This window comes from Cololabis saira, chromosome 8, assembly GCF_033807715.1.
Source record: "Cololabis saira isolate AMF1-May2022 chromosome 8, fColSai1.1, whole genome shotgun sequence".
Classification (NCBI taxonomy): Eukaryota; Metazoa; Chordata; class Actinopteri; order Beloniformes; family Belonidae; genus Cololabis; species Cololabis saira.
Window position 1 is genome coordinate 48,613,292 of NC_084594.1, and position 15,351 is coordinate 48,628,642.

Sequence of the window (15,351 nt, forward strand, 5' to 3'; positions counted from 1 at the left end):
GCGCAGGGAAGCGACCCTCTCGTTCAGTGGGGAGAACTCCAACACATGGCGGCTGAGCTGGGGAGCTATGAGCAAGCCCACACCAGCTCGCCGCCTCTCACCATGGGCAACTCCAGAGGGGAAGAGAGTCCAACCTCTCTCAAGGAGTTGGGTTCCAGAGCCCAGGCTGTGCGTGGAGGTGAGCCCGACTATCTCTAGTCGATACCTCTCAGCCTCCCGCACAAGCTCAGGCTCCTTCCCCCCCAGCGAGGTGACATTCCATGTCCCTAAAGCCAGAGTCGTCGTCCGGGGATTGGGTCGCCTGGGCCCCCGCCCACGGCTGCCACCCAAATCACACAGCACCTTCCCCTTATGAACCCTCCCGCGGGTGGTGGGCCGCGGGTGGTGTGCCACAAGAATTCAGTTTCTAGTGGCACATATTTCTGCCCATAGCAGAGAACAAAAGATGTTCTTGAACATCAAGTGTGGGAAGCTCCTGTCAGTCAAGTAAAACGTTCTGCTTTGCATCTAACAGATGCAATTATAGGACATTACCTTGTCATAGTAGTATCTGAGTGCCCTGCTGAGTTTGTCATAGTTCATATTAGGCTTGTTTTTGCGGGCTCCCCACAATCTGGCAACCTCCTCTGCTTGCAGCAATTTGAATTCCCCTTCCTGATTGGTCCAGCATATGAGCTGCTCATTACTTGAATCCAACAGAAGCTGGAGAAGAAACTGCCAAAGGGTAACAGTGCTGTCCATTTTTCTCACTGAAAAAAATACAGAGAAAAAAAAGAACAATTAATCGAGTACAGTGCAGTGTACTTAATTTTTCTAGATATAGCTTTAGCTTTTCTTTCATTAATGACGACACAGTGTAATGTAATCTGCTGTCCATCTGGCCCTTCAAGGAACAGATCATTTTTGATGATGTTTTTCCTTTACTACAGCATCAGGTCTTTGGGTGTTTTTAAGTCAAGGTTGAGTCAGTAATTCACCATGATGCACTACAACATTGATTTCTTTCATCTGCAAGAAATCAGACATTACAGACAGACATTAGTTAAAAATAACTAAACAAATAGTTTAGTTATTTTCAACTAATGTCTGTCTGTCTGTCTTTAATTTCTGCTTTTAAACTTTAACTTTTTAATGCATTTTTGGTTTACCTTTTTATGTAAAGCACTTTGGTTTTTGTTTAGATTTTTCTAGCAGTAATGGCCTTTATTGGGAAAGTAGTATGACAGGAAACGGGCCGGGACTGGAACCTGTCCCACTGCTCAGATTGCAACTTTGGGTTTCTTTTACTTTGAAGTCACCTGAAATAGCCAAGTGCCGCATTTCTTTGGACTCGTTTTTCAAAATATGATTATTTGACTTGATCACTCTTTTTTTCTTAACAAATATGGTTTAATTTACCCAAATTAATAAATTGACACTTTTCAGTGTTGCACGAAACAGTTCTGTTATTTCCTCCCACAACCTTCATGTGGATCATTCCTATTAGATCCAGCACTCTTTAGCGGACATACTCCACATGATGACGACTCTTTCAGCGAGGAGCTGTTGAATTGAAAAAAATTCAAACAGATCAACAAGAGCTGGTTCTAGAGGTGACTGTGTAGTTCCTTTTAGAAAGAGTGCCTTTAGCCAAGCCACTTTTTCTGTTCGTGCTTCCCACACCTGGAATTCAATACCAAACACAATACGTGAACTCCCCAATCTGTCCTCTTTTACCAAACATCTTAAAGCTTGGCTATTGGAAGAACAACACTGTTGCCACAACCGTGCCTAAAACATGTATACTTTTCATTGATGTTGCTTTTCTTTTCCTTTTCTGTCCTATTGTGTTTTTAAGGACACTTGTAATTGCTCCTCCTGCTAACTGTTCTACTTGTCGTTACTGTTGTTTTATTGATTTTAGTATTTTATGTTGTTGACACTAACCTGCCTAAGGGACTAAAGATGAAAATTAGCCGTTGGCTATAATCTTGCATATTTACATGTATATGTTCATTAATATGTATTGTCCCTGTTATAAATAAAATAAACTCAAACTCAAACTCAGCTCTTCCTCACAGGGGAACCAATCACAACGTCTTACACTTGGAATTCACACAATTGACAACACATTCTCTTTTTTTTTTTTTGGGTGGTACTGCTTGGATTTTCTTAGCCTGTCAGATTCTTAACTATTTAACATTAACTGTAAAGTATAGTGTTGTGCACAAAATAAAAGAATATGTCAATCAATCAATAGAACTCCTCCCATATTCAGAAAACAAGCTTGAGAAGTATATCTACGATAAGAAACAATTTTGCAAAGAGCGTGTGTTTTTTTTCTTGTCCTACACTAAGAATTGAGTCACAAATATATAGTACGGTTGTTTGGAGCTGAATGATGCTGATGATCCATGTTTTGTCCTGAATGGGGACACAGAGCAGACCTGAACCAGAGACCTGAGAGCTCGGGATGGTTGCTATGGCAACAACAAGTCACTGATGTATTTTGGTCCGAAACCATTCAGTGATTTATAAACTAACAAGTATTTTAAAGTCTATTCTCTGATATACAGGGACCCCCACCAAAATGACCTCAGAACTGGACTGATGTGGTCCACTTTCTTGGTTCTACTGAGAAACCAAGAAATTGGCCAGTTTTATTAGACACTCTCCCCTGACACTCCAGGATCCAGGCCAGGATGCAGAGCTGCAGTCTAACACTCTTCTCTGCTGCTTATAGAATTGGTTGCAGTTCCCCCGAAATGAAATTGAAACCAATGCACATTTGGTACCAATAATGGCGCTTTTGCATTAGTACCGCCTTAACTCGGTTCTACCCGCCACGGCCCCGTTTTGCGCTTTTGCACTAGGGGCTGAGGCGGGCAGAGCCGCTCCAAGCCGATACTATTTCTGTAACCATTTCAGCGAGGTTCTAATCAGGGCTGAGCAGGGACTATTTCCGACGTCACCACCCTCCGCGCCAGTGATTGGTCGGGGGGCGGGGCCGTCACTACCCTCCACGCCTCTGATTGGTCGGGGGGCGGGGCCGTCAGACATTTGAATCAGGAAGCGGGAGTCAGCGCGAGAGCGACCCGCGGCTCGCAGCGATTTTATTATAAAGCGCAAAACGTCTGTTTGGTGATCCAACTCTGAGGTGCAGATCTTCATAAACCTGGGGGCTGACGAGAGAATTAAAAAAGGGATGTAGACGGGCTGTTTTTTTCTCAGCCGCTCGCGGCTTCAGCTGATTTCTCATCAGCGCCGACATGAACAAAGCGGTTGCGCAATCGAGTACGTCACAGCAGCTTCACCCCAACCTGCCCGCTTCTCCCCTGGCTGTGGAAAAACACACGGGGACAAACAGGAAGAGCCGCGACGAGCCGTGCGGAGCCGAGCCGGGCTAAGGCGGTACTAATGCAAAAGCGCCATAAGAGACCGAAAAATTAGATGCGGACTACTAAATACACGATTGTTAAGCTCCAAGTCTCTGTTAGTAAACGATATAATTACAGAGAACAGGAGTGATATTTTCTGTTTAACAGAAACCTGGTTACAGGAGGAAGAGTATGTTAGTTTGAATGAATCAACTCCGCCCGGCTACTTTAATCATCATATTCCTAGAAGCACGGGCCGAGGCGGAGGAGTCGCAGCAATTTATAACTCCAGTCTCCAAACAACAACTGAACCTAAGTGCAATTATAATACATTTGAAAGCCTCACGCTTAGTCTGAAATTTCCGAGCTGGAAATCAGAGAAGCCAGTTTTGTTAGTGGTAGTGTACCGGCCCCCTGCTGGTGCTTATCTACAGTTTCTGTCTGAATTTTCAGATTTCCTATCTGGATTATTGATCAGTACAGATAAATTCATCATAGTGGGTGACTTTAACATTCAAATGGATGTTGAAAGTGATAATCTTAAATTAGCTTTCAATTCTCTTCTAGAATCAATGGGTATCTCACAAAACTTAAGGTTTTTCTCCCACTAGGGGAGTTTTTACCTGCCATTGTTTATGTAATAATTGCTCGGGGGTTTATGTTCTGGGTCTCTGGAAAGCGTCTAGAGGCAACATCCGTTGTATTAGACGCTATATAAATAAAATTGAATTGAATTGAATTGAATTGAAAACTCAGGCAGCTGCATTCTGGATTAGCTGTAATTGTGTGATCAACTTTTTAGGCAGACCTGTGAAAACACTATTGCACTAATACATTCGACTAAAGATGCATGGATGACTTTTTCAAGATCCTGCTGAGACATTCTTTGATCCTGGAGATGTTTTTCAGGTGATAGAAGGCCCACTGTAATTGTTTTAATGTGTCTCTGAAGGTTCAGCTTGTCCTTGACAAAAATATCTGAAGAGAATTATGGCACATCCACTCATTGATTTGTTCTATGCATCTACACAACGCTTGTATTGGCTCATTGTGGCTCATCTGGTGACATTGTAATTTTAAAGTTGTGTGTCATCTGCGTAGTTATGGTGACTTATCTTGTTGTTTATTATTATCTGAGCTAGCATAAGTATGTAGATGTTAAATAGGAGGGCTCCTACGATAGAACTTGGGGAACTCCACATGTGATTTTTAATTCTTTATTCTAATATAAAGTTACTTATTAACACGAAGTAGTCCCTGTCATTTAAGTAGGACTCAAATCAGTCAATTATCGTGCCAGAAAGTCCGACCACATTCTTCAGTCACTCTAGTAATATACCATAGTCAGCGGTTTCAAATGCTGTGCTGAGGTCCAATAGTACCAGCACTGTGGTTCTTCCTCATTCTGTATTTACATGGATGTCATTGAACACCTTGACAAGGGCAGTCTCAGCGCTGTGGTGAGCACACAAACCTGACTGGAAGACATCAAAGCAGTTGGTCAGAATTAAGAAGGTGTTTAGCTGTTGAAACATAGCTTTTTCCATAACCTCACTGATGAATGGAAGATTTGAGATGGGTCTGTAATTTTTCATTAGCAAATTGTCCAAATTGTTCTTTTCTAACAGTGGTTTGATGACTTCTGTCTTCAATGTCTGAGGGAAAACACCTGACAAAAGGGAGTACTTAAAAACTACTATATTTATATATAAGCACTTTGTGCTGCGTTTTATCATGGGAAAAGTGCTATATAAATAAAGTTTGGTTTGATGACTGTTAAAACTTTCTTGAAGAAAGCTGTGGGTAAAATATTGACAAACAGGAGAATGGGTTTAGCTGATCCATAATATCCTCCAGGTTTTTGTAGTTGGTTGGTTAAAATTTGGTCATTTTGTCCAAATTCGTTTTGATTGGACACAGCACTGTTCCTCGAAAACCAACCTTATATACGTAATATGGTTATAGTTGCATCAACGTAATCGATTACGCCGATTACGTAAATACATCGCCTTGGATAGAGTGCGTCGATGCGTCATATGCCGCATGTACATAATGTGTTGTTTTAAAAGATGAGACTTGGTTTTAATCCACAATGAGCTTGTGCTCAAACTTTAATTTACGAACAAACATCATTCAGCAAACCTTTGCGTGTAGCTAGTCTTTTTCATCTCTGGTCTCCCAACATATGCATACCTTACCCTGCGTTCACACTGAAAGCGTCACAGGCGTCATAGGCAGCCGGCTGCCATTCATTGTCTATGAAAACGCGCGTCGAGGAGTGGTGGGACCGGCGGGAGCGGGGGCGGCGGGCGCGGCGGGAACTGAACTTTATGCAAATGAGCAGGGGCGACGCCGAGGCAGCGTCCAATCACAGACCGGGATTCCTGAAGCGAGAAGCCTCAATGCAGATTGTACTTTCATGTAAACACAAACGTACACTCACTCACATGCGTACAGGAGCAGAGCTGTGCACTAACAAACTTATTTTATCAGGATTTAATATATTTCATCCAGCAAACTGACATTTTTGCTGGTTTGACTGCCATTTTTACCTGAACTGCTCACATGAAACACGTAACTGATGGTTGAGGAGCTGGATGGTCCGAACTATTTTATTTGCTAGATTGATCCAACGAAAAATAATTAAAAACCGTGCTTATTAATCACAAAACACAGGTTAAACATCATGACCAAATCCGCTCCGACCCGGTGTGTCAGTGATCAGCGCAGACAGACTGCAGCTTCGCCTGAATTATGGTTCTGCGTTAAATCGACGGCGCAGGGTCGGTGTGCGTCGCCGCGTCGCCACGTGCCCTACGCCGTCAGCTCTGCGTTGGTGTGACGCGGAACCATAAATCGGCCTAGGCGGATTTATGGTTCACCGGGAGCAAGGGCTCTGGCGGTTGATGTTTTTTTTTTTTGTTTTTTTAACACAATTATGAAAATAAAGATAATGATAATAATATAATAATAATAATAATAATATTAATAACCATCTTTGTATAACATAATATTGATAAATTATTAAATTTTGTTGTCCTGCCAATGGAGACCCAAATCCTCCATGGCAGGACCCTTCCACACCGCATTCTCAGCGACACAGACACACAATCACGCACCGTTTCCCCGTCCCCGGGGGGGTCCAGCACCGCCAGAAGGCACCCCAGGCTGTGCGGCGAGCCCCGCCAGGCCCGGGCATCGCGACCCACCTATCCCAGGCCGGCGAGTGAACGCGGGTGATGTGGGTCCCCCTCCCGACCCTGGTGTTGAGTGCATGTGATTAATGCCATAAAAACAGGGAGGGGGAGCACCAGGTATCAATTTGACAAAACTCCAGAACTAAGTGTCCTTGTGAAATGTATTTAAGTAAGTGTTGAATGTGCAGTGTCTACAGTGCTGTTAAAACCGTGAGGCGGGAGTGCCGGGCCATGTGGGACAATGCCCCCCAAGACTCGGATGCCCCGCCCCTTCGCCTATGTGCGTATGAATCATGTAGGGGGGGAAGGAGGGGGAGCAGAGGCCGAAGCCAGGAAGCAGGACCAGCAGAGCCGGCCCTGGAAGGACGCCCACGCTCCCCCACCGGCCATCCAGTTGACGGGGGCCGGCCCTAGTCATAGTAGAAATATTTAAACATATTTGTGACCAAGAAATCTGGTCGGTGTTAAGAGAGAGATCCGCCTCCCACTTTGAGGTCGGTAGAGATACTGAATTATCTAATTTAGACAGTAACCTATAACGTTTTGATAACAACTTTAAAGTACTTAGGTTCAATAAATCTATTATCCTGGCGGGAAGACGTAAGTTGGTTACGTTGGTTAATTTTTTTATTATTTATTATGGCCTTAAGTTGTTGGTATTCTAAAAATGTATTACTGCTAATTCCATATTGAACAATAAGGGCCTGATTTACTAAAGGTTTGCGTGCGTAAAAACGTGTGCAAACTTGACAGCACCCGCAAACCAATGTGCCAGCTGATCTACTAACAGCGTGCAAAGAGGACTGCGCCTCTCAAATGAGCAAAATAGCACACGCTATTCATTTAGTACTTTTGCCTTGATGAATAATCAATATGGGGCGTACCCGCCAGAAATCGCTAAATACTGGGAGGGGAAAATGCAAATATCTCCATTTACCACCCGCAATGAGATTTACCAAGCCTGAAAGTTTTTGCGGGGATTGTGATTGCGTCTGTATTTAATACGTTCGAAAGGACGGTGCTAATCTCCACATGCAAAAGGAGAAATATTTTATTTGAATGTTAAATCGAGTATTATTCAGCAAAAGGTTGCCACAGGAGGCACATTAATTTTTTTTATTTGTGATAATAAATAAATCACGTGTTTTCATGGAGAAAAAAGTGTTTATTGTGCGCCTATACTTGTTCAGCAGTTGTCATACCCCGGTGTTGTGCCGTATTCAGCACCCCTGCCGTGAAAAGAACCCCCTCGTCTGACAAAAATGATATTCTCATTCCGTGTCACGTTCTGTTTAGCGTCCAGTTTTGTGATTCATGTTTAAATGCGCTCATGGATTCCACAATAGTCATACTTTCCCACAATCACAGTCACAGATAACAAAAATCGGGTAAATGGTTATTGATGTTATTAATTAATAGCCTGCTTACTGTGTTGTCTTCCATAATATTTGTAAATATATATAATATAAACTCCTAAGTATTTGTTTGTGTGAGTGTGTATATATAAATATATTGAAGTGTCAGTGAAGTGTCAGCCGCAAAACACACAACAACAGCACGCGCAAACTTTTTCAGTGCACACGCAATTTAGTACTCTTTATTTAGGATCTTAGTGAATCGGGCCCTAAGTGTATTGAAAGGTACAAACTGTCCTCCTATAATTACATGTTGTAGATACCATATTCCTTGATCTCTCCATTGAACAAAGTTTACCATCTTTTTATCATTCTTCAGGATGTCTGGGTTGTTCCATATGGGTGTACGGTCACAGGGAAAAAGTTAAATTTTAGCTACTTTGAGAAATTCCCACCAGGCTGTCAGAGTTGTGCTAATAGTAATACTTTTGAAACATTTATGATGTTTAATGCTTTGACTGATAAATAGGGCTGCAACGATTCGTCGACGTAAACTTTGTTTATTTTATGTTATTTATTAGTATTATTTGAGCCACTCACAGCTACTCTCGTTATAACCTCAATCACATAATTGATGCAGCGCGAAAGGCGAAAAAAGGCTTGTGCGCTAATGACAATGATGGATTTGCATCTAACTTTCAGTCAGGTGACTATGAACTGTCAATTAGGGCTGCACGATTCTGAACAAAATGAGAATCACGATTTTTTTGCTTAGAATTGAGATCACGATTCTCTCACGATTTTTTTCCAATATAAAATGTATTGCACTTATTACTTTAACTTTGCAACAGCTGAACAAAAATATAATAACAATAAACATCTCGTCTTCTTACACAAACCTTTGAATAATTTAAACAATAATAACAATTTTGAACAATATTTGTTCCTCCCTGAGTTGAACACCCTTTCAGAAAGGGGACTTGTAACAGATCCTGTAGTTCTGAGGCAACAAATTATTCCTCTGGCTGGGATGAACCCCCCATTGCCTTTTGCTGCTATTAAGAAGCTGCCGATACAAAAGGTAAACGTTACAAAAAACATGATGGTGCCTGATAAAAGACTGGCATCAACTTTGTAACAGCTGACATTGAACATAAAAACAATAAACATCTCTCTTGTCTTTAAATAATTTAAACAATAAAAACAATTTAACAATATTTGTTCCTCCCTGAGTTGAACACCCTTTCAGAAAGGGGACTTGTAACAGATCCTGTAGTTCTGAGGCAAGATACATAATGCACACATAATGCGAGGTACATAATGCGTGGCCACGCATTAATAACTCGTGGCCACGAGTTATTAATGCGTGGCCACGCATTATTTTATTTTTTTCAAATGTCACCAGAGGGGCTCCGTACTCTAGTACCCATCTTTCTTGTGTTTATTATCATTTGCCACATAATTAATGCAACCTCATACTAAATTTTAAAAAAAATTACTAATTATCCGATTAGTCGACTAATCGTTTATAGTCGGTGACTAGTCGACTATTAAAATAGTCGTTAGTTGCAGCCCTACTGATAAATGGTAACTCCGAAATTACTAGCTCGTTGCAAAATACTTGCTCTGAGTCCAGCCATGGACTATCTAAAGCAGTGGTCCCCAACCCCCGGGCCGTGGCCCGGTACCGGGCCGTGGGTCATTCGGTACCGGGCCACACAGACAGAAAAAATTATTTCTGTAGAATCCCCGACTGATGATGGTTGACTCTCAAACTGATGGTTCACAATGTTTTTATTCTTGGATGTAAATACACTGCAAACACACCGTAAGAGCTATAAAGGAATCAAATCAAATAAAATAGAGTTAGTCTTTCTATATTCATATAAGTTTCATTTAACTTAAATACAGACCGACACAGCTGCTCAGTCGGCTACCGTTAACCACAATACATGAGTAACCATGGCAACCAAACTCAAGCTGGACATAAATACGGCATAACATTTGCAAAGAAAACAAATCCTTATCAGCAGGTGCTTTTTGTGTCAGTTAGGCTCCACTTTAGCATTCCCGACTCGTTTAGTCTTGAAGACACACTTTCTACTGCCGTTAAACTTTTGCCATTAAAGTCCGAAGCGCCAGATGTTTACAAGGTCTCTGTGAGACGCCTTCAAAATAAAAGCACTAAATATCGGTCTCTTTAATATATATAACAAAAAATAAAAGCCTGGCTTTAAATAACGTAAATGAGAAAACAAACATAAAAACACATTGATAGAAATACTCATATTAAAGGTAATTTACAATTTCCATTTTTATTTTATTTTATTTTAATATTATTATTATTATTATTATTATTATTATAGAGAAAATCCCACAGTTTTTAATGCCGATCTTGTCATTTTATTTAGTTTCAGCTACACCTTTAGATTGGGCCGTGAAAATATTGTCAGACATTAAACCGGTCCGCGGTTCAGAAAAAGTTGGGGACCACTGATCTAAAGAATGATTTTTCGACCATTTTACAATATACTTTAATTTATTGGCTATGAAGTAATACTGGAAGTTAGGTAACTCTAAACCTCTGGCGGTTGATGTTGATCCGCGGACCAAACTTGTTAAGGAGCATCAAACTCAGTCTTATCTACGTGGAAATAACGCTAAAATATAAAGAAGGCATCCCAAAGTGTGATCTATGGTGAAATAGGAAACTGAAGATGTGCACACTATATGAGTAGGCTGTTCCCACTATTTCCTCCAGTTCTGCAGTGCAGCTTTAGCCCCGGCCAGTGCAGCCGTCGTCAGTACCTGCAGCTTTCACTGTGAACGCTCCAAACAGCGAGATGCTGGCGTCGGGAGATTTTTGGCGCTTTCAGTGTGAACGCAGGGTAAGTCATATAAGTAGTTCCCTCCGCTGGTCACATTAGGTACCACAGACTATGTTTACATGCAGTCAAAATTCGGGTTATTGCTAATATTCCGGTTACTGAAACATTCGGAATATTCCGTTTACATGCGTGAGCAAACAGCGTTATCCCTGTATACATGGTGATTAATCATTTGGAATATCTCAATCAAACCAGCGACGCGCGGAAAACATCATGACGGGAAAGGGAAAGGGAAAAAAATGCTTCTTTTTTCTTTTCTTTTTTTTCTTTTCTTAATTTACATGGTTTTATCAACCTTTTACCGTCATTTCTGCTTCTTCTTCCTGTATCCAAATTCAAAACAAATGCTGCTTCACGCAACCTTTCGCTCGCCTTCCTGTAAATCTGACTATCCCCGTACTTTGTTTCTACTAGTGCTGGGCGGTATGACCAAAAATTTATATCACGGTATTTTTCAAAATAATATCGGTTTCACGGTATATCACGGTATTTTTTTTTTTCATGTACAACTGGGTGTTAACCACATTTTCTAATGATTTGGAAAGGAATTGCTGCAGTAAATTGGCTTAGAATGGCCTATTTTACTGTCATGAGGAGGAAATATTGTAGAAAAACATTAATGTCCACACTAGTATAAATACAGGTTTGCATGGCCTCACAAAATGATGCCGTTTACAATGAGGTGGCAGCACTTATGATTCTAATGTAGGGCTGAACGATTTTTGAAAATAATCTAATTGCGATTTTTTTTTCCTCAATATTACGATTGCGATTTAATAGGCGATTATTTTTTTTCAAGGGCCTGTTCTCATGTATTTTTCAACTACAGAAGAAATAAATCAGTCTGTTATAAGTAGATTTTCACTTGAAATAAGTAGAAAAATCTACCAGTGGAACAAGATTTTTTTGCTTGTAATAAGAAGATAAATCTTGTCCCACTGGCAGATTTTCCTACTTATTTCAAGTGAAAATTTACTTGAAACAGGTGAAAATGGTCAAACAAGTTATTTCTCTGGTGTTATTTTTCTGGTGATGACTCTAAATGTTGAAATAGCAGTAAAACCACATTCATTGATAAAATTAAATAAGGGATGTAAAGGAGGGATGGCAGTTTTACAGGGGGGATGATTTGGACCGTTTTTATTTCAGGGGGGGATGATTTGGACCGTTCTTATTTCAGGGGGAGTGATTTGGAACATTTTTATTTCGTTTTACAAAACGAACCAGCAATGAACAACTCGCAGCCCCGCTGTGTCGATTTAACGCGGAACCATAAATCAGGCTTCACAGCGCGACTCACTGTGCGCCCGGCTCGTAGTCCTTACGCGCGCAGCTCCTCGCCAACTCCGCGCTCATATATTTAATAAATTTATAAAGCTCATATATTTATAAAGCCTCACTTGGCCGAGCCCTAACGCTGAGGCCATGGTAGATTTAGGTTACACGCGCACTGTTGACTGTTCCCTGCCGGCTCTGCTCACTGCTCACTCGCTAAACAGTCCCCTCACAAACAGTGTCCAGCGGCGCTACGTTCCGCCGCGCAGCGTGGCGTTCCCAACGTTGTGTGCGCTACTCACCGGTATTACGGTATATGAAAAATTCATATCATAAGAAAAATAAACACCGGTATTCGGTATGAACCGGTATACCGCCCAGCACTACTTTCTACCGTCTACAAATGCAGAAATGTTCATATCCTTCATTACATTTATGAAGTGATTAGTCTTCCACCTGGTCTTGCGTTTCTCCGTGTTTAGAAGAACTTCCTGGACTCAAAAGACCAGGATTCCTTGTGAACAGAGCATGCGCAGAAAACAAATTCATGTTCAATTTGATGGGGATATTCCGTTTACATGACCGAATATTTGGGTTTTAAAAGGAGTAACCTAGGGGTAACCCAGAGCAAATTTGGGTTATTCAAAGGGGTTATTGGTGTTTACATGGCCGTGCAAAACCGGGTTATTGCTAATATTCGGGTTTTAAGAGGTTATTGACTGCATGTAGTCAGTCAGTCAGTCAGTGTTGATTAGCAACACACATAATGCCCTGACAACTAGTGGGCGACCGATAATCGGCCACGGCCGATTATCGAATTCGATATTCATAATTTTATTAATAATCGGTATCGGCCCCCCCCCCCAAAAAAATCAAAAATAAATCATTTCGATTTTTTTTTTTTTTTTTTTTTTTAAAGAAAAATTAAGAAATGTACTTTCTTTTTGTATTAAGAATGTTCAACATGCTCAAACTTAAGTAAACTTAAGTAAATATTTGCACTTAAAAAAACAACCTGTGTAGCCATTTTCACAACCTGTACTGTTTGGTTGTTTGTCATGTGTACTAGTTAGCTTACTGTTACTACCTCCAAGTAGGCACTTGCTGTGGTTTGGGTCTGGGAATTGGGAGTATTGTGCCTGACTGTTCTAAAATTGAGGCTGTTATTCCTCTTAATTTGTTATTTTTTATAGGCAGCTTTTTTATTTTATGTAAAGAGAAAATTCACTTAATGTTATTTTTAATAACTGAAATGCTGCTTGTTTTGTTTGATGTTCCATAATTTGCACTTTTGATGTGTGAGCCGTGTGAAGTGAATATTGCGGTCCTTCCTAGTTAAAGCAATAAATTGCTCACCATTCATTTAAATGAATTCTTGTACTGAAATTTGTTTTCTCCCAAAAAGGTAAAAAAGGGTAATAATCGTATCGGCTGATATCGGCTATCGGTCTTTTTGATTTCCCCCTAATCAGTGATCGAAATAATCGAAAAAAAGGCTGATCGGTCGGACACTACTGACAACGGCGAGCACAAGTAGCATACATTCATCAAATGAAACGTCTACCTCTTAAAACCGGCTTCAAGAACCAGATTTGGGACTTTTTCAGGGAGAAACCCAACACTATGGTGCCCTGTACGCTCAGTAAAATCCAACTAGCATCTCACAGCAGCACACCCGCCATGCATGAGCATCTCAAAAGAAAACCTTAACGGCAACACCACAACAATATAAGCATTTACCTAATTATGAAGTGACACTAAACACATTGTAGTTTGTTATTTTATAGTTTTCATGAGTAAGTCGTGGCTTGATCATTTTCTAGTGTTAAAAAATAAATCGACGATGCGGCTTACCTGCTTCGAAGTGTTTTTATCAACATCCTGTTTGTGCTTTCTGTCAATATAACAGTTAGCAAATATACATCCCTTTTTGTGCTATTACCCGGTAAAAGATCATTAAAAGGAAAAAAGTTACATATTCAATGTGAATAAACGCTTGTGTTGGAAAAACATTCAAACTTTGGGCATAATTTATGTTAGAATTATTAAGTTATTTTAGATTTATGGAGATTGTTCTGAATTAACCAAACCATGCCTTAAGACACTTTTGCTTTGGTTTATCTATGAAATTAATTGTATTATTTCAAGTTAAAAAGTTGTAACAATTGTAAAATGTATTATTTGTTGCTATTTAAGAGAAAGATGTATCAAAAAGTGGAAAAAAAATCATCATAAAATTGTTAGAATAATCGCAAAAATAATGGATAGATTAATGGTTAGTGGCAGCCGTAATATCTAATCCAGTGTTTCCCAATCCTGGTCCTCCTGGGAACCCATGGGCCTCCCCAGGTCCAATACACCGTAATAAAGGGCTCGGTACTAGACCTGCGTATGTTTCCAGACAAAAAGAAAGTCCAGAGTGCTCAGAAGGTTCATCTAAAACATGTGACGAAGGTGCTCTTTGGTGGGAAAAAGGATGTCAAAAAAAGAAGAAAAATCCAAGGCACTCTTCTTCAAATATAAAAAGCCTTTATTTGAAATGGCTATTTCATGTAGAAAATAAAAAAGTTCTGTGTTGAGTGTTACACCCTGAGGACGCGTGGGCTGTAACCCCCTTTTTTTTTTCTACATGAAATAGCCATTTCAAATAAAGGCTTTTTATATTTGAAGAAGAGTGCCTTGGATTTTTCTTCTTTTTTAGACTTGCGTACAGGACTGTCTCAGAAAATTTGAATATTGTGATTTTCTGTAATACAATTACAAAAACAAAAATGTCATACATTCTGGATTCATTACAAATCAACTGAAATATTGCAAGCCATTTATTATTGTATTATTGCTGATCATGGCTTACAGCTTAAGAAAACTCAAATATCCTATCTCAAAAAATTTGAATATTCTGGGAATCTTAATCTTAAACTGTTTAACTGTATATATATATATATATATATATATATATATATATATATATATATATATATATATATATATATATATATATATATATATATATATATATATATATATGTGTGTGTGTGTGTACTGTATATATGTGTGTGTGTGTGTGTGTATATATATATATATATATATATATATATATATATATATATATATATATATATATATATATATATATATAGGACTGTCTCAGAAAGAGTTTTCTTAAACTGTAAGCCATAATCTGCAATATTAAAATAATAAAAGGCTTGCAATATTTCAGTTGATTTGTAATGAATCCAGAATGTATGACATTTTCGTTTTTTTAAATTTCATTACAGAA

The 15,351-nt window shown here is 39.7% G+C and overlaps 1 protein-coding gene across 1 annotated transcript in view; it reads right to left on the bottom strand.

Annotated features, from left to right (window-relative positions):
- The window catches only part of elk4 (ETS transcription factor ELK4), a 76,434-nt gene extending 71,662 nt beyond the window's left edge, over positions 1 to 4,772 (bottom strand). The window contains 2 exon segments of the mRNA XM_061728198.1: positions 535 to 749; positions 4,696 to 4,772. Coding sequence (XP_061584182.1) covers positions 535 to 741 — 207 coding nt within the window. The 5' untranslated portion in view covers positions 742 to 749; positions 4,696 to 4,772.
- Positions 4,773 to 15,351: the final 10,579 nt, after the last annotated feature.